Source organism: Mesoplodon bidens (assembly GCF_964165515.1).
Source record: "Mesoplodon bidens genome assembly, chromosome: X".
NCBI classification, from domain to species: Eukaryota; Metazoa; Chordata; class Mammalia; order Artiodactyla; family Ziphiidae; genus Mesoplodon; species Mesoplodon bidens.
Genome location: NC_138163.1, coordinates 28,164,517 through 28,185,574, shown reverse-complemented (window position 1 = coordinate 28,185,574; position 21,058 = coordinate 28,164,517). Strand labels below are relative to the sequence as shown.

Below are 21,058 nucleotides of genomic sequence, written 5' to 3'. Positions count from 1 at the left end.
ATTTTATAGATTAGGTAACTGAGGTTCACAAAGATTAAATGACTGACTCAAGACCACAAGTCAGTTTATACCAGCGCACAGAGTGAAGAAGAAGAATTTCTAGGCCTGAATTGACCACTTACTAGCTGTGTAATTGTGTGCACATCGCTTAACATTTCTTTTTTTTAAATTTTTTTACATTTTTTTGAATTTTATTTCTGGCTGCGTTGAGTCTTCGTTGCTGCATATGGGCTTTCTCTAGTTGTAGAGAGTGGGGGCTCTTTGTTGCGGTGCACAGGCTTCTCACTATGGTGGCCTCTCCCATTGCGGAGCACGGGCTCTAGGCCCATGGGCCTCAGCAGTTGTGGCGCATGGGCCCAGCCGCTCCGCAGCATGTGGGATCCTCCCAGACCAGGGTTCGAACCCGTGTCCCCTGCATTGGCAGGCGGATTCTCAACCACTGCGCCACCAGGGAAGCCCACATCGCTTAACATTTCTATGTCTCAGTTTCCTCACATGTAAAAAACGGACACTCTACTTACTTATTATTCCTTATGGAGTTGTTAATGATAAATTGAAATAATACTAGTTCTCATTTATATAGCATTTATATTTTCATACTGTCTACATATCTCTTATCTCATTTAATCCAGGTGAAGGAATAAGGACTGAGAAAGGCTGACTAACTTGCTCAAAGTCACGCAGCTATAACGTGTCAGAGCTGAGATTTGGATTCATGTCAACTCCAAGTCCAAGGTTCTTTCCACTACACCACATCTATTGAGGGGCTCATGTAGGTGAGCTAACCAATGTGAAAGTGCCTTATAATATGTAAGTTCCATACAAGTGCTATTTAACTATTAAGGAATATGACAACCTGCATTGATAGATATAATGGGACTGCTACTAGACTGGCAAAGAGGACTCAGAAACGAAGTTGAAAGAGTTGCCGCATACATAGATGAAAAGTGTCAGGGCTGGCTGGGTAAGGAAGCTACACATAGGAACAGAAAAACTTGAGGACTATGTAACACCATTCCAAAGGCACATTGGTGTAAACAAACCTCCCATCTCAGTTTTTAATCTCAGATTTAGAATCGTAACCTAATCACATCAGATATGTTCTAGTGTTATGCTAAAAATGTCACTTGAGCACAAGCAGAGAGGTGTGTGTCAATCTTAATTTGAAATCAGAGTCCTCTGTTACCTTTAAAGCTGCCACCTATAAAGGTGGCTGAGCAGGTTTGATAAAAGAAGCTCAGAAATTTCAGTGATCCAATGTAACACCAGGCAGCTTTCAGCCTCAACTGTCAAGATGCTCTAATAAATGTAAGACAGCCCTAATATTACTAACACTAGATGCACAGGTCAGTAATTATTGTTGTACCCAAGACTAGCTAGCTTAGGGAAGTAAACTTATTAATTATCACAGCTACATTTTCACTACTAAGGTTTCCACCCAGCAGAATGCATTCAAGACAACATGTGCACATTTATTACCCTTTTGGCAGCAGGTGGTCTGGACACAATGACAGGCTATAGAACATGTCTCAGTGTTTCATTAGGGCCTTGTTGTGGCCATGGGAGCTTGGCACTATTTAATTCTAGCTAAACTCCAAATCAATAACTTGTTAAAGAAAGAAACTGTCCCCCTGAGGGGCTACCAGAGTAAAAAGTTACTAACCTCAGCTTGTTTACACCAAACGCTGATGTTTTTACGCTGGGCTTTTGTGAAGTGGTCCCAAGCCTTTTGTTTGGAGGCAGAATGGTACACAGCTACTATCTGCTCAACTGTAGCATCAGATCAACAGTTGAATCAGCATCATCCAGGGATGGCAAAAGAGAGGAGAAAAGAAATGAGAAGCATTAGGCTTAGTGTGTCTCCTATGACACTACTGGACTAGAGCTGTGCTAAAAAAAAAAAAAGGCTATGTGTGTTGGCATACCATGAGTTTAAAGGGGATGCAAAGGCAAAGATATCAATATACAAAAAGAAAAAATGAATTCTAGAAGGTTTAGGGTGAAATGGTGACTAAAGTTTTTTCATACAGGCAGTCTGTATTCATTCAGGCAGGAGAGGCAAGAGTCATGGTGAATGTGATTTAGCACTATTGACCCTGCACAACAGGACATCAAGTGGTGAACTGTACCAGCTCCTTTTGACCACTGGCTTCTTAAACTAGCCTTTCAGAATGATCCTGGATGCTTCATTTCAATGGAATCCATCTTTTTATTATTCTGAGGTATGTTTAACCAGAAGCAACAAATCAAAACCTAAAATGGATGGGATCTATTTTAAGTCTACCTAGGTAGGCTTGTTGACTGGAGAAACACAAGTTTTATGGAAGAATAGTGTGTAAGCACAGTCCTAGGGGGTATTTTTTCAGGGTCGCTTAAAATGTCAAATGAGGGAATGTGTACAAATATTCGGGGGCTTTATCGCAATCAGTTCAAGAGAAGGAAAACTTAGTCATGACTTTTTTCTGGGAAAAGAAAAAAAGGACAAGATCCTCTGCCTGGCTAGGTGTTCACAGTAAGAAAATTCAGAGGTGTTATTTCTTTCTTTACAGCCCTGTTTGTACCCTGTCTACTAATGATTTAAGGATTTCTATTCCCATGATGCTTGCTGCTCTCTTTTTCTATTTATTCTGAAGCCCTAAAAACATATGCTTTCTCCTCCTGGATTCCATGCCCATAGATAATTTCAAAATAGAAATGGAAAATGAAACAACTCCTCCTTAATCCCATTTATGTATCAGTCAAGTATGGGAAGTCAAGTATGAGAAGAGTGGGCCATAACTGTTTAAAAGCAAAGTCATAAAACTGTACCTTTGTTCCTAACGTGAATACAGTTTCTCACTCAAAAGATAAGAGTTCATAATTTTATAATAAGGTGAACTAAAAACATTATTTGAGAATTTTTCTGCTCATTTAAGAGAACCTGGATAGGTTTGGAGTGGTACTAATTTTTGAAAATGGCTATTTCAGTGGCTTCCCATTCCCTCTCAGTGTCCACTGACATCCAGTAAAGGAAATGTTGAAGAAAGGAAACTAAAAACAAAAGGTAGAAGTAGCAGATTTGGCTTTTATTCAATTACCTTGGGAAATATAATTACATTTATCCCTAAAATGGAATACCTGAAAAGCATAATGATGCAAATCTGAAGCAAAGAAGCTTACAAATCCTGATGCTACATTCTAACTTCAGCAGTGAAATACCGAATTTTCCACTGGAGCCTGAGGCTGCTTGTAACTTACTTTGAGAACAAGCGAAAGTAAAATCACAGGATTGTGGTCTAAGTGTCAGTGTTTCTAAGGAGCTGAAGTAGATATACCACAGAAAATGAACATAGGGGGTGCGCACATGATTCCCATGAAACCGGAGCTTGGGCATTTGGCAATATAGGAAGAGCACGAGGCAGTGATGAAGAGGGCGTTCCTTCTTGACACAGGATGGCTCTGGAGCCCTGGCTCCTGTGTAGAGAGAGTGATGACTAAGTGAAGTGCCCTCTCACCCTTCTGGCAGAACTATGACTTCCACTCACATTGAATGAGAATTCCAGAAAGGGCCTGCTTAAACTTCTCCTTTGCTTCTTCCATGTCTTTCTCATGGGCAGCTTTCTCATTCACCAGGCGGCGGACGTGGCTGTTGGCCGACTGGATCATGGAGTAGAAGTTGTTAGCGCTGCGACGGTTCACCTCTCCTCGCTCAATCCAGGTGAGCAAGGTCTGCACGGCTTCTGAGAATTTGGAATCATCTGAAAAAAGAGAATTTATCTTTAGAGTCATCAAAAGTAACCAAATCTCCATCTATTTTCCCAACATGCTGGCAAGGAGGCCACCATGGCTTTTTGGCAAAGGTTGTGAAATGAATTAATTGCAGAGGGTGAGGAACCATGCATGCACACGTGTGCACACACAGGCAGCAGGTGGGCAGAGAGACTGAAAGAATGAAAGATTCCAAAAGTAGTCAGATTGGTTGTGATCTACGAAGAATTTTCAGAACAAGAGTATTTCTTCTTTTCTTAAAGTTTTCTTTACTGACATAGTTTTCACATATTGCAAATTTCTTAACCTCTGTGTGTGTGTGTGTGTGTGTGTGCATGTGTGTAATATATAAATTAGCAGTGAGAGAACTTCAGAATTCTACAATCTTATTTTTTAATAAGCACAAGTAAACTTGAGTCTTGAGCTTAACTTGCATTTGACAGTAACTTTATCCTGGATCCATGGAATTAAACCTTTGGAGGGAGCCTTAAGAAAGAGTTAGGGGCTTCCCTGGCGGCACAGTGGTTGAGAGTCCGCCTGCCGATGCAGGGGACGTGGGTTCGTGCCCCGGTCCGGGAAGATCTCACATGCCGCAGAGTGGCTGGTCCTGTGAGCCATGGCCGCTGGGCCTGCACGTCCGGAGCCTGTGCTCCGCAACGGGAGAGGCCACAACAGTGAGAGGCCCACGTACCGAAAAAAAAAAAAAAAAAAGAAAGAAACAGCTAAATGGCAATTCTTTAGGTATAAACACTTACATCTTTGACTTTTTGTAACATCACTCCTGCATCCAATCCAGCCCCAGGCCTTCCACTCAGTCCCAGTCACAATCTATTTTGATGTAATTCATTCTATTTCTACATTTGGCCACGTCCTGTTTCTCTTGCCTGAGGAACCCTCCAAGTAGATTTCTACAGCTAGTTAGGAGTTACTCTCCGATGTTAAAATAGTAGTCTCTGGTTCAGCTTCCAAAGCCTCTGGTTCAGCTTTCTGAGATAGCCACTTACATATTCTGCTGTTAAAGACTCCTGAGAGGGAGAGTCCATTAGCGTCCCATTGAAGGCCCACTGTAGGACTCCACATCCCTCTCTAGCCAGGAACCCTTATGTCCAGTGGAACCATCTCTCACTGTAATGTGAACTTCTTACCACTTGCCTTTTTAAGTGCAGATGTGTAATGAGAGGTCAGCCTCACCGTTATAGCAGTTTTCATTTCGTTACTTACATACAGTCTTTATGTTGATGCTCAGTTTTAAAAAAATTATTGATGTTTAGTTGATTCATTGATGCTTACTTTTTGCTGGAGTTCCACACAACCAGCAAATTCATTTTTTTAATAAAAATTCAAACTGAGCTGTTTGGTCTTATGTGAACAGTTAAGTCTTGGACCTGGCATCTTACCAATGCTTTCAGCCTTTCCAGCTTTTCAAAGTGTACCATTATTTCTGTGTCTCTTCTCTGGACTCTATGTTTTCTGCTTTTCTCTTATAGGAAGACAAATCAATCCAAACAAAGGATTTCTTTAACGTGTGAAACCCTTAGGCTATAAGGTGCAAACAAGTTTGGTGAATGAGACCTATTTGCAAAGGGGAATTAGCAGCATCTTGCTGAGCCTAGAGCACAAGAAGCAAGGAAAATTCATACTGTTAGAGCTGGGTTGGTGTCACCAATAAGATCAATGGGACACCAGCACTCATCCAGTAAAATCAACCATACTCATAGAATGAAAAAACTGGATTTGAGCTACTAACACAGGAGACCAGGCAAGGCAATTAAGGTTAAATTAGCAAAATGGCTCTGAGAGTCAAGCAAGGGGAACAGGAATCAAAACTAAAGGGAAAGCAGTCTGATTTAGCAATGTCTGGAAGTCTCTGTAGTTACTGTGTGAAATAAATGTGTGATTAAAGGAGTCCTCTTTTAGTTAGTAGTAGCTACGCCTTTGAGTAATCTAAGAAGAATGTATACTGTAACTACTCTCTGGCCCTCCATTTTCTCATCTATAAAATGGAATTTTGGGCTTCCCTGGTGGCGCAGTGGTTGAGAGTCCGCTTGCCGATGCAGGGGACGTGGGTTCGTGCCCAGGTCCGGGAAGATCCCACATGCCGCGGAGCGGCTGGGCCCGTGAGCCATGGCCGCTGAGTCTGCGCGTCTGGAGCCTGTGCTCTGTCCGCAACGGGAGAGGCCACAACAGCGAGAGGCCCGTGTACAGCAAAAAAAAAAAAAAAAAAGAAAAAAAAAGAAAATGGAATTTTATCAGAGTTTTCTGAGGTCACATCAAGTTCTATTTTTCTGATTTATTCTGACTTAGAATTCAAAACTAACTTGCTATCCACAATGAAAGGGGGTGGAGGTGCTTACAGGTCCCAAGTCATGGATCACAGCTAAAATTCTCTGATGTGGAAAAGTGGGAAAAAATTGTTTCTTTCTAGTCACCTGATGTATGGAGAGAAAAAAAGTAACTTGAGGCAGTGAAGGATCACAGACACAGGTGGGAGGGACAAATTTTTTGGCTCTTGAATTACTAGGTACACCTTTCTAACTGCAAGGCTTCAACACAAGAAATGCTTAGAATCCCTCAGTGGGAAATTCAAGGATAACTGTCAACAATACAAATATATTTATTACATTTCTCCAAAGAAAAGAGTTCTTTTAATCACAAAGCTCGAGTGTTTTGTATACCTTTTAGTTTTTCAGCAACAATGCTGCATTCATGATCTGAATAGTGGACCACTGGAGGTGGGGATGGTGGGCGCAACCTTTCTTCTTCCATCCTTCTACGGTGGCGTTCCTCTCTTGCAAGCATACGCTGTTTGCATTCCCACTCATACAGGTCATCTCGAGCCTGTGCAAAATCAACATGAAGCCTACCTGTGTCCTTTTTGTCAGTGCTAGAGCCCAGGCGAATGCGGTAACCTAAGTGCACAAGAGGGAGAGAGAGGAGAGAACAAGAACAGCCCAGTGAGTGAGCCACTGTAAGTAGCTTTTCAGATGCAGTCACAGCAGTTTCCAGGGACCACATAACCCCAAATTCTCTCCCCACTACTAGCAAGAAGAACATTAAAGACTTGGATTATAGTCTCTATCTCTGATAATAGTTTATTATTCCATGGTTGGGTCAGTCTTATTCATAGGAGTTTCATTTCTCCATCTGCCACCTTACCTGTGACAGAGGGAGGCTCTGTGGGTAACTGTATCAAGAATAAGCTTTATGTGGCACCACGGGCTGGGAAGCATGCAAAAGGTGGCCTCAAATTGTGGTGTCTTTGGATAACTTCAAGAGTGTCAGTCATCCCGCCACTCAGAATTTTGGTAAAATTTAAATGTTGATAAAATTTAGATAAAATTTAAATAAAATCAATAAAATTTTGATAAATGTAAATCAGCTCGACATTTCAATCCCCCAAATTGCTTCCTAGGTGTATCTGGTGACTTGGAACCATTTTGGGGGGGTGGAATAGATATAATGGGGAGTGGTATGTGATCCAGGTGACATATAATTTGGGATCCTTAAAAAAAGCGGTAGTATGCTTATAGTATACTGGTATAGGACTAGGATTCAGAAAACCAGGATTCAAGTCCACACCTCCACTTTTGGTGTCAGTTATAGCACCCAAGTTAAATCTCTCAACAAAAAAATCAAAAAAATATTAAGTTTTTATTAACCTTTTAAGTTTCAGAAGCTGAGCTAGCTGCTTCCACACACATTTATCTCATTTCATTCTAAGCGCAAGCTTGCAGGGTAACTCCTGCCTTAAACAACTAAAAATATGGACAACATGTATGAAACAATAGTTTTTAAGACATTGGACATTAGGCAATGAAGACAGAGATCACTAAGATTCCCCTGGCTTATTGCCTGGAGAGAGTTTCCAGGCCTCAGCACAGGGAGGGGAACTCTGGCAAAGCATGGTGATCTCCCTGAGTTGAGGAGATTGAACTGGGAATCCAGGGAGACTATGGCAGACAGTTTGCATGGCAGAGTACTGGAAAGAAGAAAGCTACACAGAGAAAGAGCTTCAGAGATCTGCAGAGGGTCCTCCACTATTATGTAGCTGAGTACTGATGTCTATCTATGTGTGAATTACCTGAGCGTTAGAGGTAATAATCCCTGGAGCTCATACAGGGCTAGGACTATTTCCTTTTCACACCAGCCAGAGGAGAAAATCTAATAATTCAGAGAGCACTGGATAGAGTAATCAAAAGAGTTTTGCCTTAGTGAGGAAAAATTAGCCCTACACTAAACCCTGCTCTGGTTCTGCTGAACAAAACTTAAAAACAAGACCTAAAAAGATAAAAAAACTTTCAAGTTACTTAACTGCATCCCAGAACAAAGGTCAAGAATACTTACAGGAATGAAAAATATCTGTCACCTGGTAAAATTCACAATGTCTGGTGTCCAATAAAAAGTTACCCAATATGCAAAGAAGCAGGAAAATCATAATAAAGATAAAAATCAGTCAACAAAGCAGACCCAGAAGTGATGCAGATAATATAATTAATAGATAAGGACATAAAAACTATTATAGTTGGATTTCATATGCTTAAGAAGCTAGAGAAAAGACAAAACATATTAAGTAGAAACACAAAAGACATAAAAAAAAGAACCAAAATCAAACGTTTACAGATTTAAACTACAATGTCTGAGTTGAAAAAAACTCACTGGACAGGACCAATGACAAATTAGACATCACAGAAGAAAAGATTAATGAACTTGAAGACATAGCAATAGAAACTATTCAAAATGAAATACAGAGAGAAAAAAGACTTAAAAAAATGAACAGAGTACTGGTGAGATGTAGGACAACTTCAAGGGGTCCAATATATGCCTAACTGGAGCCATGATTGGAGACAGGGGAGGGAATAGAAAAAATATTTGAAGAAATAAGGAAGGAAAAATGTCCAAATTTGATGAAAACTCAGATCTAAGAATTTCAATGAACCCCAAGTGGAAAACCATGAAGAAAATTATACCAAGGCACATCATAATCAAATTTCTAAACATCAGCAATAAAGAGAATATCTTAAAAGCTGCCATAGACAAAAGACACATTTTATGTACAGAGAAACAAAGAGATAAGGATAACATCATATTTCTTGTTGAAAACAATGCAAGTAAGAAGATAGTGGAGCAACATCTGAGAGAGAGAAAAAAAAAACTGTCAACCTAGAATCCTATACCCAGAGAACATACTTTTTAAAAAAAGTGGAATAAATTTTTTGATACATACAAATGCTGAAAGAATTTATCAGGAGCAGACTTGCACTACTGAAAATGTTAAAGGAGATTCAATTACAGGGAAAATGATACCAAATGGAAATCTGGATCTGTACAAAGGAAGGAAGAGCATACAAAACATATGATTTCATTTATATGAAAATCTGGAAAACGCACACTAATCTGACAGAAAATAGATCAGTGTTTGCCTGGGGAGAGAACTGGGGAGGGTTAGGAAGAAGGGATTACAAAAGAGGCATGGGGCCTCCCTGGTGGCGCAGTGGTTGAGAGTCCGCCTGCCGATGCAGGGGATACGGGTTCGTGCCCCGGTCTGGGAGGATCCCATATGCCGCGGAGCGGCTGGGCCCGTGAGCTATGGCCGCTGGGCCTGCGCATCCGGAGCCTGTGCTCCGCAACGGGAGAGGCCACAAGAGTGAGAGGCCCGCATACCGCAGAAAGAAAAAAAAAAAAAAAAAAAAAGAGGCATGAAGGAAGCTTTTGGGAGAGGTGTACATACTCATTATTTTGACTATGATGATGGTTTCACAGCTGTATGTGTCAATAATATCAAATTGTATTTTTGAAATATGTGAAGTTCATTGCATGTCAATTATACCTAAATAAAGCTGTTATAAAGAATAATTCCCAGTCACACTAAAATATTCTTTTTAGAAAGAGGAAGAATAAATACATTTCATAAGTAAACTTTGCTAGAGCCCTTTAAAGTTTACAATGTACTTTCACACCCATTCATCTTATTAAATTATCTGAGCTACCAGAAAAATGGGGCTATTAATGATTACCTTGACTATTCTGCCAGGATTGTGGAGAAGATCAAATGAGAGGAGGAAATGAAACTTTTGCATAAACATACACAAGATACTGTGATGCTCTGAGGTGCTGCGCTGTGTACAATGCCGGCTCCCAAAGGTGCTCAAACTCCAACAGAAAAAACAATTATGTCTACATTTCTAGCCCCTTTCTAAGGGATTTTTGTTTGTTTGTTTTAACCTCTTTCTTTTACAAAGTGGGAGAACAGCCATCCAATTCAGGAGTTTTCTAGCACGTGTAAACTTTCAGGGAGCAGGTTCAAATTTAAAGGGAAAAATTAGTTGTTTTCACATTACAGTGCAACCTCCTTTCCTTTGGCAGCCGTGAGAATGTTTCCAGGTGGCTGTTGATGGAGAGCTGATTTCAATGACATTTAGATGGATACATCCTGAGCAGCATGTTGTCTTTTATGTACAACTGTTCAGGGCTTTTCAAGACCTTTAAGTTTTTATTAAAATAGTCTATTGTGGAATGCTCTGTTATCATTGCTAAGGGCTGTTAAATCTTCAGTAGTTGGATTTTACAGCACTTAGCAAATGTAAAAAGAGCATTCTACATCTGCCTCCTCTTCTCCTCTCCCATGTTACCAGCCTAATTTTTCCAATGCTCATTACCTTTTCTTTGGCCTATTGCAACAGGTATCTAACTGACCTCCTCTCCTCTTACCCATTTTTATACAGAGCGGTCACATTAATCTTTCAGAAACAATCTTCTTCCTTGTTCAAGAACTTCTTCAACAATTCCCTGTTATCTGAGAAGTAAAGACCCAACTGTTAAGCCTTTCAAAGTGTACTAACGATGGATGTTTTCGCTCCTCCTTTCATGTCCCCTCAGTACACAAACCACTACTTATTGTTTCCTTGAACGTTCATCAAAACCTACCACCTCTGTACCTTTGCTCATGCTGTATCTATGCCCCATTGTCCACATTCAAATGCTTTCTCTTTGTCAGAGACTTGGTCTAAATGCTACCTTTTACCTTGATAACCCCAGTCAGGAACCAGACAATTTCAAATTCTCTCTCTCTCTCTCTTCCCCCCTCCCTCCCATCCTCCCTTCCTCCCTCCCTCTCTCTCCTCTGAACTTCCATAACACTTTACCATACTTCTTGTACAGCACACATAACTTTCAAATGTCATTATTATTAGCAATGAGTGTGTCTTATCAGTGTCTTGAGCAATGCCAGGTGCTCAATGTTTCTTTAATAAATGAATGTATGACTGCATACTAACCCAGGGTTCATTAAAGGGAAGAACTAGGTTTAACTCCTTTTCTACTCTGTACAACATTTAGCATAATAGCTTACACAAAGGAGATGTCCAACAAGCGCCTGTTACGTGAATGCAGATTCTGTAAAATGTCTAGCACTTGGACCCAATTCTTCCAAATTGTTAACCCTTAGGGAAGGGTTAGTAGTTAGGGAAGGAAGTAGTTAATTGTTCTATGCCCTTTCCAATTACTCTGTCTTCTGCCTTCATCTTATTTGTCCACTGCCCCATAAAGAAAAATAACAATTCAAATAAGCAAAGGATCGGCCATGAAACTTTATAATATTTACAAAGAAAATCATTCCAATTCCAATTGCCTCAGTCTCCCCAAATCTGAACTTTTACCAGGAACAAGTGACTTTATGCAGAGTAGTTCTTGCTATCTCCACTCCAACTACCATAGTATATAAGCCGCTATCACTTCTGGATTGGACTAATGCTATGGTTAGCTAACTAACCACTAGTCACCACACTTGCCCATACCCTTCAGTCCATTCTTTACCCAGAAGTGATATTTCTAAAATGTATGTCAGATCACATCACCCTACTCCTTAAAATCCTTCAATGGCTTCCCATTGTATCCAGAATAATAAACTCATTACTACAGGCATAACTTGGAGATATTGTGGGTTCAGTTCCAGGCCACCATAATAAAGTGAATATCTCAAGAAAGTGGGTCACACATAGTTTTTGATTTCCCAGTGCCTACTGAAGTTATGTTTACACTGTACTGTAGTCTATGAAATGTACAATAGCATGACATCTAAAAAATGTAAATATCTTAATTAAAAATACTTTATTGCTAAAAACGCTAACCTTCATCTGAGTCTTCAGTGAGTTGTAATCTTTTTTTAAAAAACTTTTAATTTTATATTGGAGTATAGCCGATTAACAATGTTGTGATAGTTTCAGGTGCACAGCAAAGGGACTCAGCCATACTTATACATGTATCCATTCTCTGGATGGGGTAGTTTGGGGGAGAGTTGTAATCGTTTTGCTGGTGGAGGGTGTCACCTTGATGTTGATGGCTGCTGACTGACCAGGGTGGTGGCTGCTGAAGGTTGGGGTGGCTGTGGCAACTTCTTAAAATTTAAGACAACAATGAAGTTTACTACATCAATTGATTCTTCCTTTCATGAACAATTCTCAGTAGCATGCAGTGCAGTTTGATAGCATTTTACCCACAGTAGAACTTCTTTCAAAATTGGAGTCAATCCTCTCAAACTCTGCTGCTGCTTTAACAGCTAAGTTTGGGTAATATTCTAAATCTTCTGTTGTCATTTCAACAATCTTCATAGCATCTTTACCAGGAGTAGATTCCATCTCACGAAACCACTTTCTTTGCACAGCTTTAAGAAGCAACTCCTCACCTGTTAAAGTTTTATCATGAGATTGCAGCAATTCAGTCACATCTTCAGGCTCCACTTCTAATTCTAGTTCTTTTGCTATCTCCACTACATCTGCAGTGACTTCCTCCACTGAAGTCTTGAGTCCCTCAAGGTCATCCATGAAGGTTAGAATCATGTTCTTCCAAACTCCTGTTAATGTTGATATTTTGACCTCTTCCCATGAATCACGAATGTTCTTAATGGCATCTAGAATGGTGAATCATTTTCAGAAGGTTTTCAATTGATTTTTCCAGATCCATCAGAGTAATCCCTATCTATGGTAGCTATAACCTTACGAAATGTATTTCTTAAATAATAAGACTTGAAAGTTGAAATGACTCCTTGGTCCATGGGCTACAGAATGGATGCTGTGTTAGCGGGAATGAAAACATTAACCTCCATCAGAGCTCCTGGGTGACCAGGTGCATTGTCAATGAGCATTAATATTTTGAAAGGAATCTTTTTTTCCTGACCAGTCAAGTCTCAGTAGTGGGCTTAAAATATTCAGTGAACCATGTTGTTAAACAGTTGTGCTGTCATCTAGGCTTTGTTGTTCTATTTATAGAGCATAAGAAGAGCAGAATTAGCGTAATTCTTAAGGGCCCTAGGATTTTTAGAATGGTAAATGAGCACTGGCTTCAACTGAAAGTCACCAGCTGTATTAGCTCCTAAAAAGAGTGTGCCTGTCCTTTGAAGCTTTGAACCCAGGCATTGACTTCTCCTCTCTAGCTATGAAAGTCCCAGATGATATCTTCTTCCAATAGAAGGCTGTTTTATCTACAATGAAAATCTGTTGTGTAGTGTATCACCTTCATTAATGATCTTAGCTAGATCTTCTGGATAACTTGCTGTAGCTTCTACATCAGCACTTGCTGCTTCACCTTGCACTTTTATGTTATGGAGATGGCTTCTTTCCTTAAGCCACATGAACTAACATCTACTGGTTTCAAACTTTTCTTCTGCAGCTTCCTCACCTCTCTCAGCCTTCACAGAACTGAAGAGAGTTAGGACCTTGCTCTTGATTAGGCATTGGCTTAAGGGAATGTTGTGGCTGGTTTGATCTCCTATCCAGACAACTAAAACTTTCTCCATATGAGCAATAAGGCTGTTTCAGTTTTTTATCATTTGTGTGTTCACTGAACTAGCACTTTCAATTTCCTTCAAGAACTTTACATTTGCATTCACAAGTTGGCTAACTGTTTGGCATGAGAAGCCTAGCTTTTGGCCTATCTCAGCTTTAGACATGCCTTCCTCACTAAGCTTAATCATTTGTACCTTTTGATTTAAAGTGAGAGACTCTTCCTTTCACTTGAACACTTAGAGGCCACTGTAGGGTTATTAATTGGCTTAATTTCAATATTGTTGTGTCTCAGGGAATAGGGAGGCCCAAGGAGAGGGACAGAGATGGGGGAGCGACCAGTCGGTGGAACAGTCAGAACACACACATTTATCAGTTAAGTTCACCATCTTAGATGGGTGCAATCTGTGGCACCCCAAAACAATGACAATAGTAATATCAAAGATTACAGATCACCATAACAAATATAATAATAATGAAAAAGTTAAATTTTCCCAGAATTACCAAAATGTGACACAGAGCCACGAAGTGACGAAATGCTGTTGGGAAAATGGCTTTGATAGACTTGCTCAATGCAGGGTTGCCACAAATCTTCAAGTTGTAAAAAAACACAATATCTGCAAAGCATAATAAGGCAAAGTGCGATAAAAAAGGTATGTCTGTATAGATTAAAGGACCAACATAATTTGGTACTGTTTACCTCTCAGACTTCATTTCCCTTCACTGCCTCTCTCTCATTTACTGTGCTCTAGTCATGCTTACCTTCTCTCCTCTGCTTGAACATGCCAAGTCCATTTTCATCTTAGGGTCTCTGACTTGTTCTTCCTTATTTTGGAATGCTTCTCCTACAGATGTTTGCATGGCAATCCCCTTCATATTGTTCAAATCTCAATTCAAATGTTAGAGAATACTTGCTTTCCTAGCAACCCCAGGTATGTTAGCTGTTTTTATCTTCTTCATAGCATTTACTGGTACCTGATATTGTTTACATATATATCATATTTTACCATCTTCAGAATGTAATATCCCTGATGGCAAGAATTTTGTATGCCTCAGTCTTTGCCATATCCTCAGCAACCTAGCATTCTGATTATCAGTCAATAAATATTTGGTAACTAACTGACTTCCATAGTTATTTTTGAGCATCTACTTTTGTACCAGGTTAGGTGCTAAATGCTGGGGATTCAAAGTTAAATAAGACACAGTCTTTCCCCTAAGGAGTTCATTCTCTGTTGCAGGAGACAGAGGTAGAAAGAGACAGTTCTCATATGGTGCTACAGGTGTCATGTTAGGAGGAAGCACCAGGCATGGCAGAAGCACTGAGGAAGGGGTGCCCAAACCAGCCTGGGGAAGAGTGGGGAGAGAAGTCAGGGAAAGCTTTCTAGAAGAGGTTGTGATTGAGCTGGAGCTTTAGGGTATGAAGATGTGTGTATGGTGGGTGGGGGTGGAAAAGGTAATTCTAGTCAGAGGAAAAGGCGTAAAACACCATGGGCACATTCTGGGAACTAGAATTAGTTTAGTGTTAGGACATGGTATGTGAAGGAAGGATTGGGAGATAATGTTGAGAGGTAAAACAGATAATCAAGGCCTTTAACACTACAAGTAAGGAGTTTTGGAGTTTTCCCGTAGGCAACTGGGAACTACTTAAGAACTTTTAAAGGAATACATCAGGTAGTAACATGCATTTTCCATCCATGAAGGCAAGAAAGGTTGCCAGTAAGCCCAAACTTTAGCTGCCACAGGTGCAAATACACTGATCCCCAATCTGTGTGCTGTGCCTGGTGGGCACAATCCTCATGACTAAACACCTACCAGAAAGATAAAGGGCTTTGTCCACCATGTACTCCTCAGCAAAGCGAATGTGACAAAAGTTTTTTTTGCTCTTCCGAATAGCAATGATCTCTCCACACTGCTCAAACACTTCCACGATGATCTGCTCTGTACCATTTTCAGGCAGGCCGCCCACAAATACTGTTTTGCATCCTGGTGGCCGTTCTCGGGTTGCAGGAGGTGGAAGATCTAAGTATAAGTGCAAAAGCATTTGAAATTAAAATGTTTGCTTAGGACAGACCTCTTAGAAACTTCACATGTCCCAGAGACAGCCCTACTATCCCCACTTCTGCCTAAGAGTCCCAGAAGCATGTGGCCTCCAAGATGCTCATCTCTGCTCCATAGCAAATTGGTTGCCTGAACCTGAGAATTATTTTATTCAATGATTTGGTGATCGTGATTTATGTATACAGGATAAAGACTCAGACCCATCTGTCTCATCAAAAGTTCTTTAATTTTGTTCTTTACTTTTGTTGTGACAACCCAGCTATGCCCAATTTTCAGTCATTTTTATTAAGAAGACAATTAGTGGAAAGAAATCCCACTCGGTTTAAGCCTACTTTTGAGAATTCTTAGAACCAGTGTCCTTGAGAGAAGGTTTTGTTTAATTCAGCTTGTAGTTATTGTATTCTCCCTGTTCATGCTTACAGAAAGAACTGTTTCAGGATTAATTTGACAGTGAAGGGGTGAACATTTACAAAAATATTTACAGCTATCAGAATAATTTGGTTGACAAAGTCAGCCAGAGTACAGATCATCCCTTTTAGGTTTTTTGTTTTTTGATACCAGTGAGCTCTTCCTCAGATTCTTTGCTGGAGAGGTGAGGTCCAGAGCCAATCATGCAGCACTTAGAGGGAAAGTAAGCTCATCTGGGAAATCATTAAATAAAGTGAGATAAATTTGGCTGTAGAGTTATTAAAAACCTACTTAATGGGCTTCCCTGGTGGCGCAGTGGTTGAGAGTCCGCCTGCCAATGCAGGGGACACGGGTTCATGCCCCGTTCCGGGAAGATCCCACATGCCGCGGAGCAGCTAGGACCGTGAGCCATGGCCGCTGAGCCTGTGCGTCCAGAGCCTGTGCTCTGCAACGGGAGAGGCCACAACAGTGAGAGGCCTGCGTACCGCAAAAAACCAAAAAAAACAAAACAAACAAACAAACAAAAAAACCTATTTAATGAGATGATTTTCCTTCTGCTTAAAAAATGTGCTTTCTACTCACTTATACATAAAGCCGGTTGTATCTGCCAGCTCCTTGTTGCTGTTTATACGTAGCAAAGCATTTCCCAAGCAAAATCCTATAGTTCATAGCCCAACAAAACAAAGCATGATGGTCAAGGGTTTTCTAGTGTTGCTTTTGTATCTGCAAGGATTTATTTTGTGTAATCCGTTCTTCCCATTCAGCTCTTAACAATAATTCTCCCAGCTCAAGATTTGGAGAGCTCGACAACCAGTGATTACAGCTCACATGCAAAAATAAATGAGTTTCACTTGTAGATTAGGCCAAGGCCCCCACCTGATTCTTATCCAAGTTGGCAAGCAGATGATTTGAGAGCTGCCTCGGCTATTAGCATCTTAAGCTTCCTCACTTTGCTTATTAGTGTGGGTCAGAATAATCAAGTTCTCATGATGGTCTCTTTCCCTCTATTTAGTCAGTAAAAGGGGTAGAGGGATTCAGGGAACCTACAAAATTTCTGTTAAAGTTTTAAATGTCTTCAATTTCAAGAACTCGCTGTATTGGTATTTCATTCCATAGGAGAAGTTTAAAGGGAAAAGAAAATAACCTAGTGAGCAGGAATCTGAAATGTCTAACATTAGAGAGGTTATAGCTTTAGCCAAAAAGGGAAAAATGAGATCCAGAATCTCTTGAGACTTATACTTCTGAGTTTTTTAAGAACTGGAAAGGATTCTAGATATCACACTTCCAGTGATTCTCAACTCTGGTAGCACATTAGAATCAACTTGGGAGTCAAACAAACAAACAATGCCTGGGTCTCCCTCCAATGAGTCTGATTTAATTAGTCTGGGGTGCAGCATGTGCATCATTTTCTTGAAGTTCCTCAGGCAACTCTAATGTGTAGCTGTAGTTGAAAACCACTGACTTGGCCTAAACTTAAAATATTCTGAGGAAAAACCTTAGCTGACTGAGGTTGGGTAACTTATTCAAGGTCAACAAATCAGATAGAAAGAGAAGGAAAATGAACTTGGAGCAGTTAAACCTGGATTTAAACCTTAATTACTCACTGTCTGCATGACCTTGGGAAAACTACATAACCTCTGAGAACTTTGCTTTTTCATCTTAAAATAGGGATACTATCCTCTACCTTACAAGGGTTATTGTAGGATAATTGATAATCTACTGCCTATATTGCATGTGGCATAATGCCTAGCACTTGATAGGTTCCCAATAAATTGTAGTTATTATAGTGTTATTATTATTTACTATTATAGAACTCAGGTTTCCTAATTACCACTGTGAGGCTTTCTAAAATCCTACTACAAGTCTGGAGTGGAGTGATAGCTAAGACTTGGATTTCTAAACTCTCAGCTCCTTGCTTTATCCAGATCTTTAGATAAGGCTGGGTTTGGGAAGGAATCACTCTTATTGGTAGAGAAACTGTTACGGAACTGAACTTGGGTCTGCTTCACACCCCACCCTCCCAGCAGTAAAACCAATCTACCAAAATCAGGTTGTGCTGAAGGAAAGTACAGCATTTATTGCAGGCACCAAGCAAGGAGAATGGGCAGCTCATGCTCAAAAGACCTGAACTCCCTGATAGCTTTCATGGAAGGGTTTTTAAAGGCAACATTTGGGGTGAGGGTTGCAGGGTGTATGACTTTCTTCTGACTGGTTGGTAGTGAGGTAACAGGGTGGTGTTTCAGGAATCTTTTCTCTTTTTTTGTGGTACATGGGCCTCTCACTGTTGTGGCCTCTCCCGTTGCGGAGCACAGGCTCCGGACACGCAGGCTTAGCGGCCATGGCTCACAGGCCCAGCCACTCTGCGGCATGTGGGATCTTCCCGGACCGGGGCACGAACCCGTGTCCCCTGCATTGGCAGGCGGACTCTCAACCACTGCGCCACCAGGGAAGCCCTGTTTCAGGAATCTTAATCATCAACCTTCTGGTTCCAACCAGTCTGGGGCATATTCGTTGCAGAGGAACTAGGACTCTGTTTTATTGTTGAATTATTGTTCAAGCTATCTTGCTTAACTGCTTTCCCTTTGTTTCTGTATTCCTTCACTTCTCCAATTAGTAACTGCTTGTGCCTGCTCTTTGGCACTCACGGAAGACCTAGGAGACAAAAATATTTTCCTACAGGCAAGAAACAGGGGACATGGAGGGCCTTTTGTACCCTGTAGGGCCCATGGTGTCCTGCTCAGTTTCAGAATCTACAGCTGTGGAGACACACATGATCTTGACCATGGAACACAACCCGGCCACTGACTATATTAGGTAAAGAATTTTCAACAACATCTATTTAGTTAGAGCCATGTTTTCAAATCTAAGGCTTCAGAATAAAATCCTGCCTTAGAACCCTTCTGAAGTTTACTATTTAAATGAATTCGATAAAGAATCTTTTTATGAAGCAAATAATCACCTTTTTATATTATTTGAGTTAGCCTAGGTTTACCTTTAGGTCCGTTGAGAGACTCTAAGGAATGTCTGGTTACTGCTATAGTTATATGTAATACTGACAATACCAAGGCTCTTTCCCTTGATGAAACCATCACCCTATTTAGATGCTGTGATTATTCTGTGGTGACTGTAAAGGCGCATAAAAGCCACTAAGAGTAGTGTCAAGAATGCTGGGGATTTGTTTATTTTCCTTGGGTAAATGTAGCATTTGCTGAGATTTAGATGTATGCCACCAGCAAGGCAATGGGCTGTACTGTCTTCCTTAATGGATAGTACTTGTTCTTTAATTAACAGCTCAAAGTACTTTGTTGTTTGGGCCCGATTTTCTAATCCCACTGAAATACAGTGATATGGGCATAGCAATGGTAACTCCATAGGAGTTAATCCTATTAATCAGGTAATGTGCTAAGCTCCTGTAACACCCCAATCACCACTCCAGATGGAGAAGAAGAAACTTCCATGTAAAAAGATGCAAGATAACTGGGAGTAAAAAGCACTCTAATCTCTGGTAATGGAAAAGGAGGAGCTTCTAGCAATTCTAATTACAGCTAAGCACCCACTCTGGGGAACTGTGTTGGGGCGACCAGCATTAAGATCAAAGTCACTGCTCATCTTTGAGAAGTGAGGCAGGGAGCAGCATAGAGGCCCAATAAACCACTTGCATCTTGCTTTTCAAAGGAGCATCACAGATCACTCAACTGGTTTGCCAGAATTTGCATACTGCAAAATCTTTGAGTTGATTTTATCAGACAGCCCAAGATTGAAGGTCCCCTAGACAATCAGCAGGGGTCAGATATATTTTAATGTAATCCCAACTGATTGGAAGTAATCAGAAGGCCAGCGAATCTTTATTAATTCTCAAGTTATCTAATTTTCTCTAATTTTCTTTATAGAACCCAGCCCTAGGAGCCAAAATGAGTTCAGCCTGTTTTGAGATGGTAAAATGAAATGATTGCTCTTTTTCTGGCTCCTGGGTGCTTTCCCACATGCCTGCATACAGATAGTAGGTGATATTCCACCATTTATTCCACGTTCACTGTTATTTCACAGTAGATGAAAAATGAAACCTCTCCATACAGAAGGTCCATCAGCTGAAGTGAAAAATCTTGAGAGAACTGAGTTCTCTGGAGAGAGGGTGCTGTCCTCTTATACCACCAACTGAGGACTGTTAATTGGGAATGCAGTAAATCTCTGATAGCCATCCTGTGAAAAAAAGTACCTGTGTTCCAGAGAGCTTTCTTTTGCCATATCTCTGACTCCTAGGAATCAGAGGATGTTGCTCCTAGGACAATTCACCATTTATCTTTAGGAGACTGGTGCACAGTCAGCTCCAGTCTAGTTTGATCTGCTGAGTTTTTAGACCAGAACTGATTTTGCCTAGTCTAGATCAGAGAGGTTAAGTTACTTACCCAGGATTTCATGGCTATTTAGTATGGAGATCTGGGATATGAAACCAGGCCTATGTCACGTTGGGGCTCTTGAGTATTATACCATACTGTCTCTTCTACTGAAGGCACAAAGCTCTACGGGCCACCTACCAATTTGCTCTTGCTTTTCCTAATACATTTTGAGGGACTTTTGCCTAGGTGAATAATTATTGTGGTAGCTACATTTTTAATGTCAAGAATCATATTTTTAGAACTGGATGAAACCTTGGAGGTATCTAGGGTAATCTAACCCAATAGCCTCACTTTACAGACAAGGAAACGGAGACCTGGGGAGGTCATGCGACTAACCCAAGATCCCTCAGGTAGTTGTTGACAGAGCTGGGGGTAAAACACAGTTCTCTCGACTTTTAATCTAGTAGTTTGTTCACTATACTATAATGCTGTTTTTTGCACATTTGAAGTAGATACACCTGGAAAAGTCTAGTGGTCAGTTGGCTATATGTGTCTGAAGCTCAGAAGAGAGCCATGGACTGAAAAAATAGATTTAGAAGTTGTCAGCATGTGGTGTAATTACCTCATGCTCTCTTGGTTTGATTTCTAGACCTCTGACTTCTCCTTTTGTATTCATCCATCCATCCCTCCATCCATCACTCAAGAGATATTTATTGAACACGTACTATATGT

At 40.6% G+C, this 21,058-nt stretch overlaps 1 protein-coding gene across 13 annotated transcripts in view; it reads right to left on the bottom strand.

The window, feature by feature from the left end:
• Window positions 1-21,058, bottom strand: part of ENOX2 (ecto-NOX disulfide-thiol exchanger 2) — a 283,553-nt gene that overhangs the window by 37,940 nt on the left and 224,555 nt on the right. For 12 of the 13 annotated variants that reach the window (XM_081222405.1, XM_081222406.1, XM_081222414.1 and 9 more), the window contains 4 exons: window positions 15,336-15,542; window positions 6,423-6,656; window positions 3,525-3,737; window positions 1,664-1,770 (listed from right to left, as the gene is read on the bottom strand). In XM_081222405.1, coding sequence (XP_081078531.1) covers window positions 1,664-1,770; window positions 3,525-3,737; window positions 6,423-6,656; window positions 15,336-15,542 — 761 coding nt within the window. Of the gene's footprint in view, window positions 1-1,663; window positions 1,771-3,524; window positions 3,738-6,422; window positions 6,657-14,027; window positions 14,212-15,335; window positions 15,543-21,058 lie in introns of those variants that run through there. The other variant, XM_081222407.1, reaches the window with a different exon arrangement.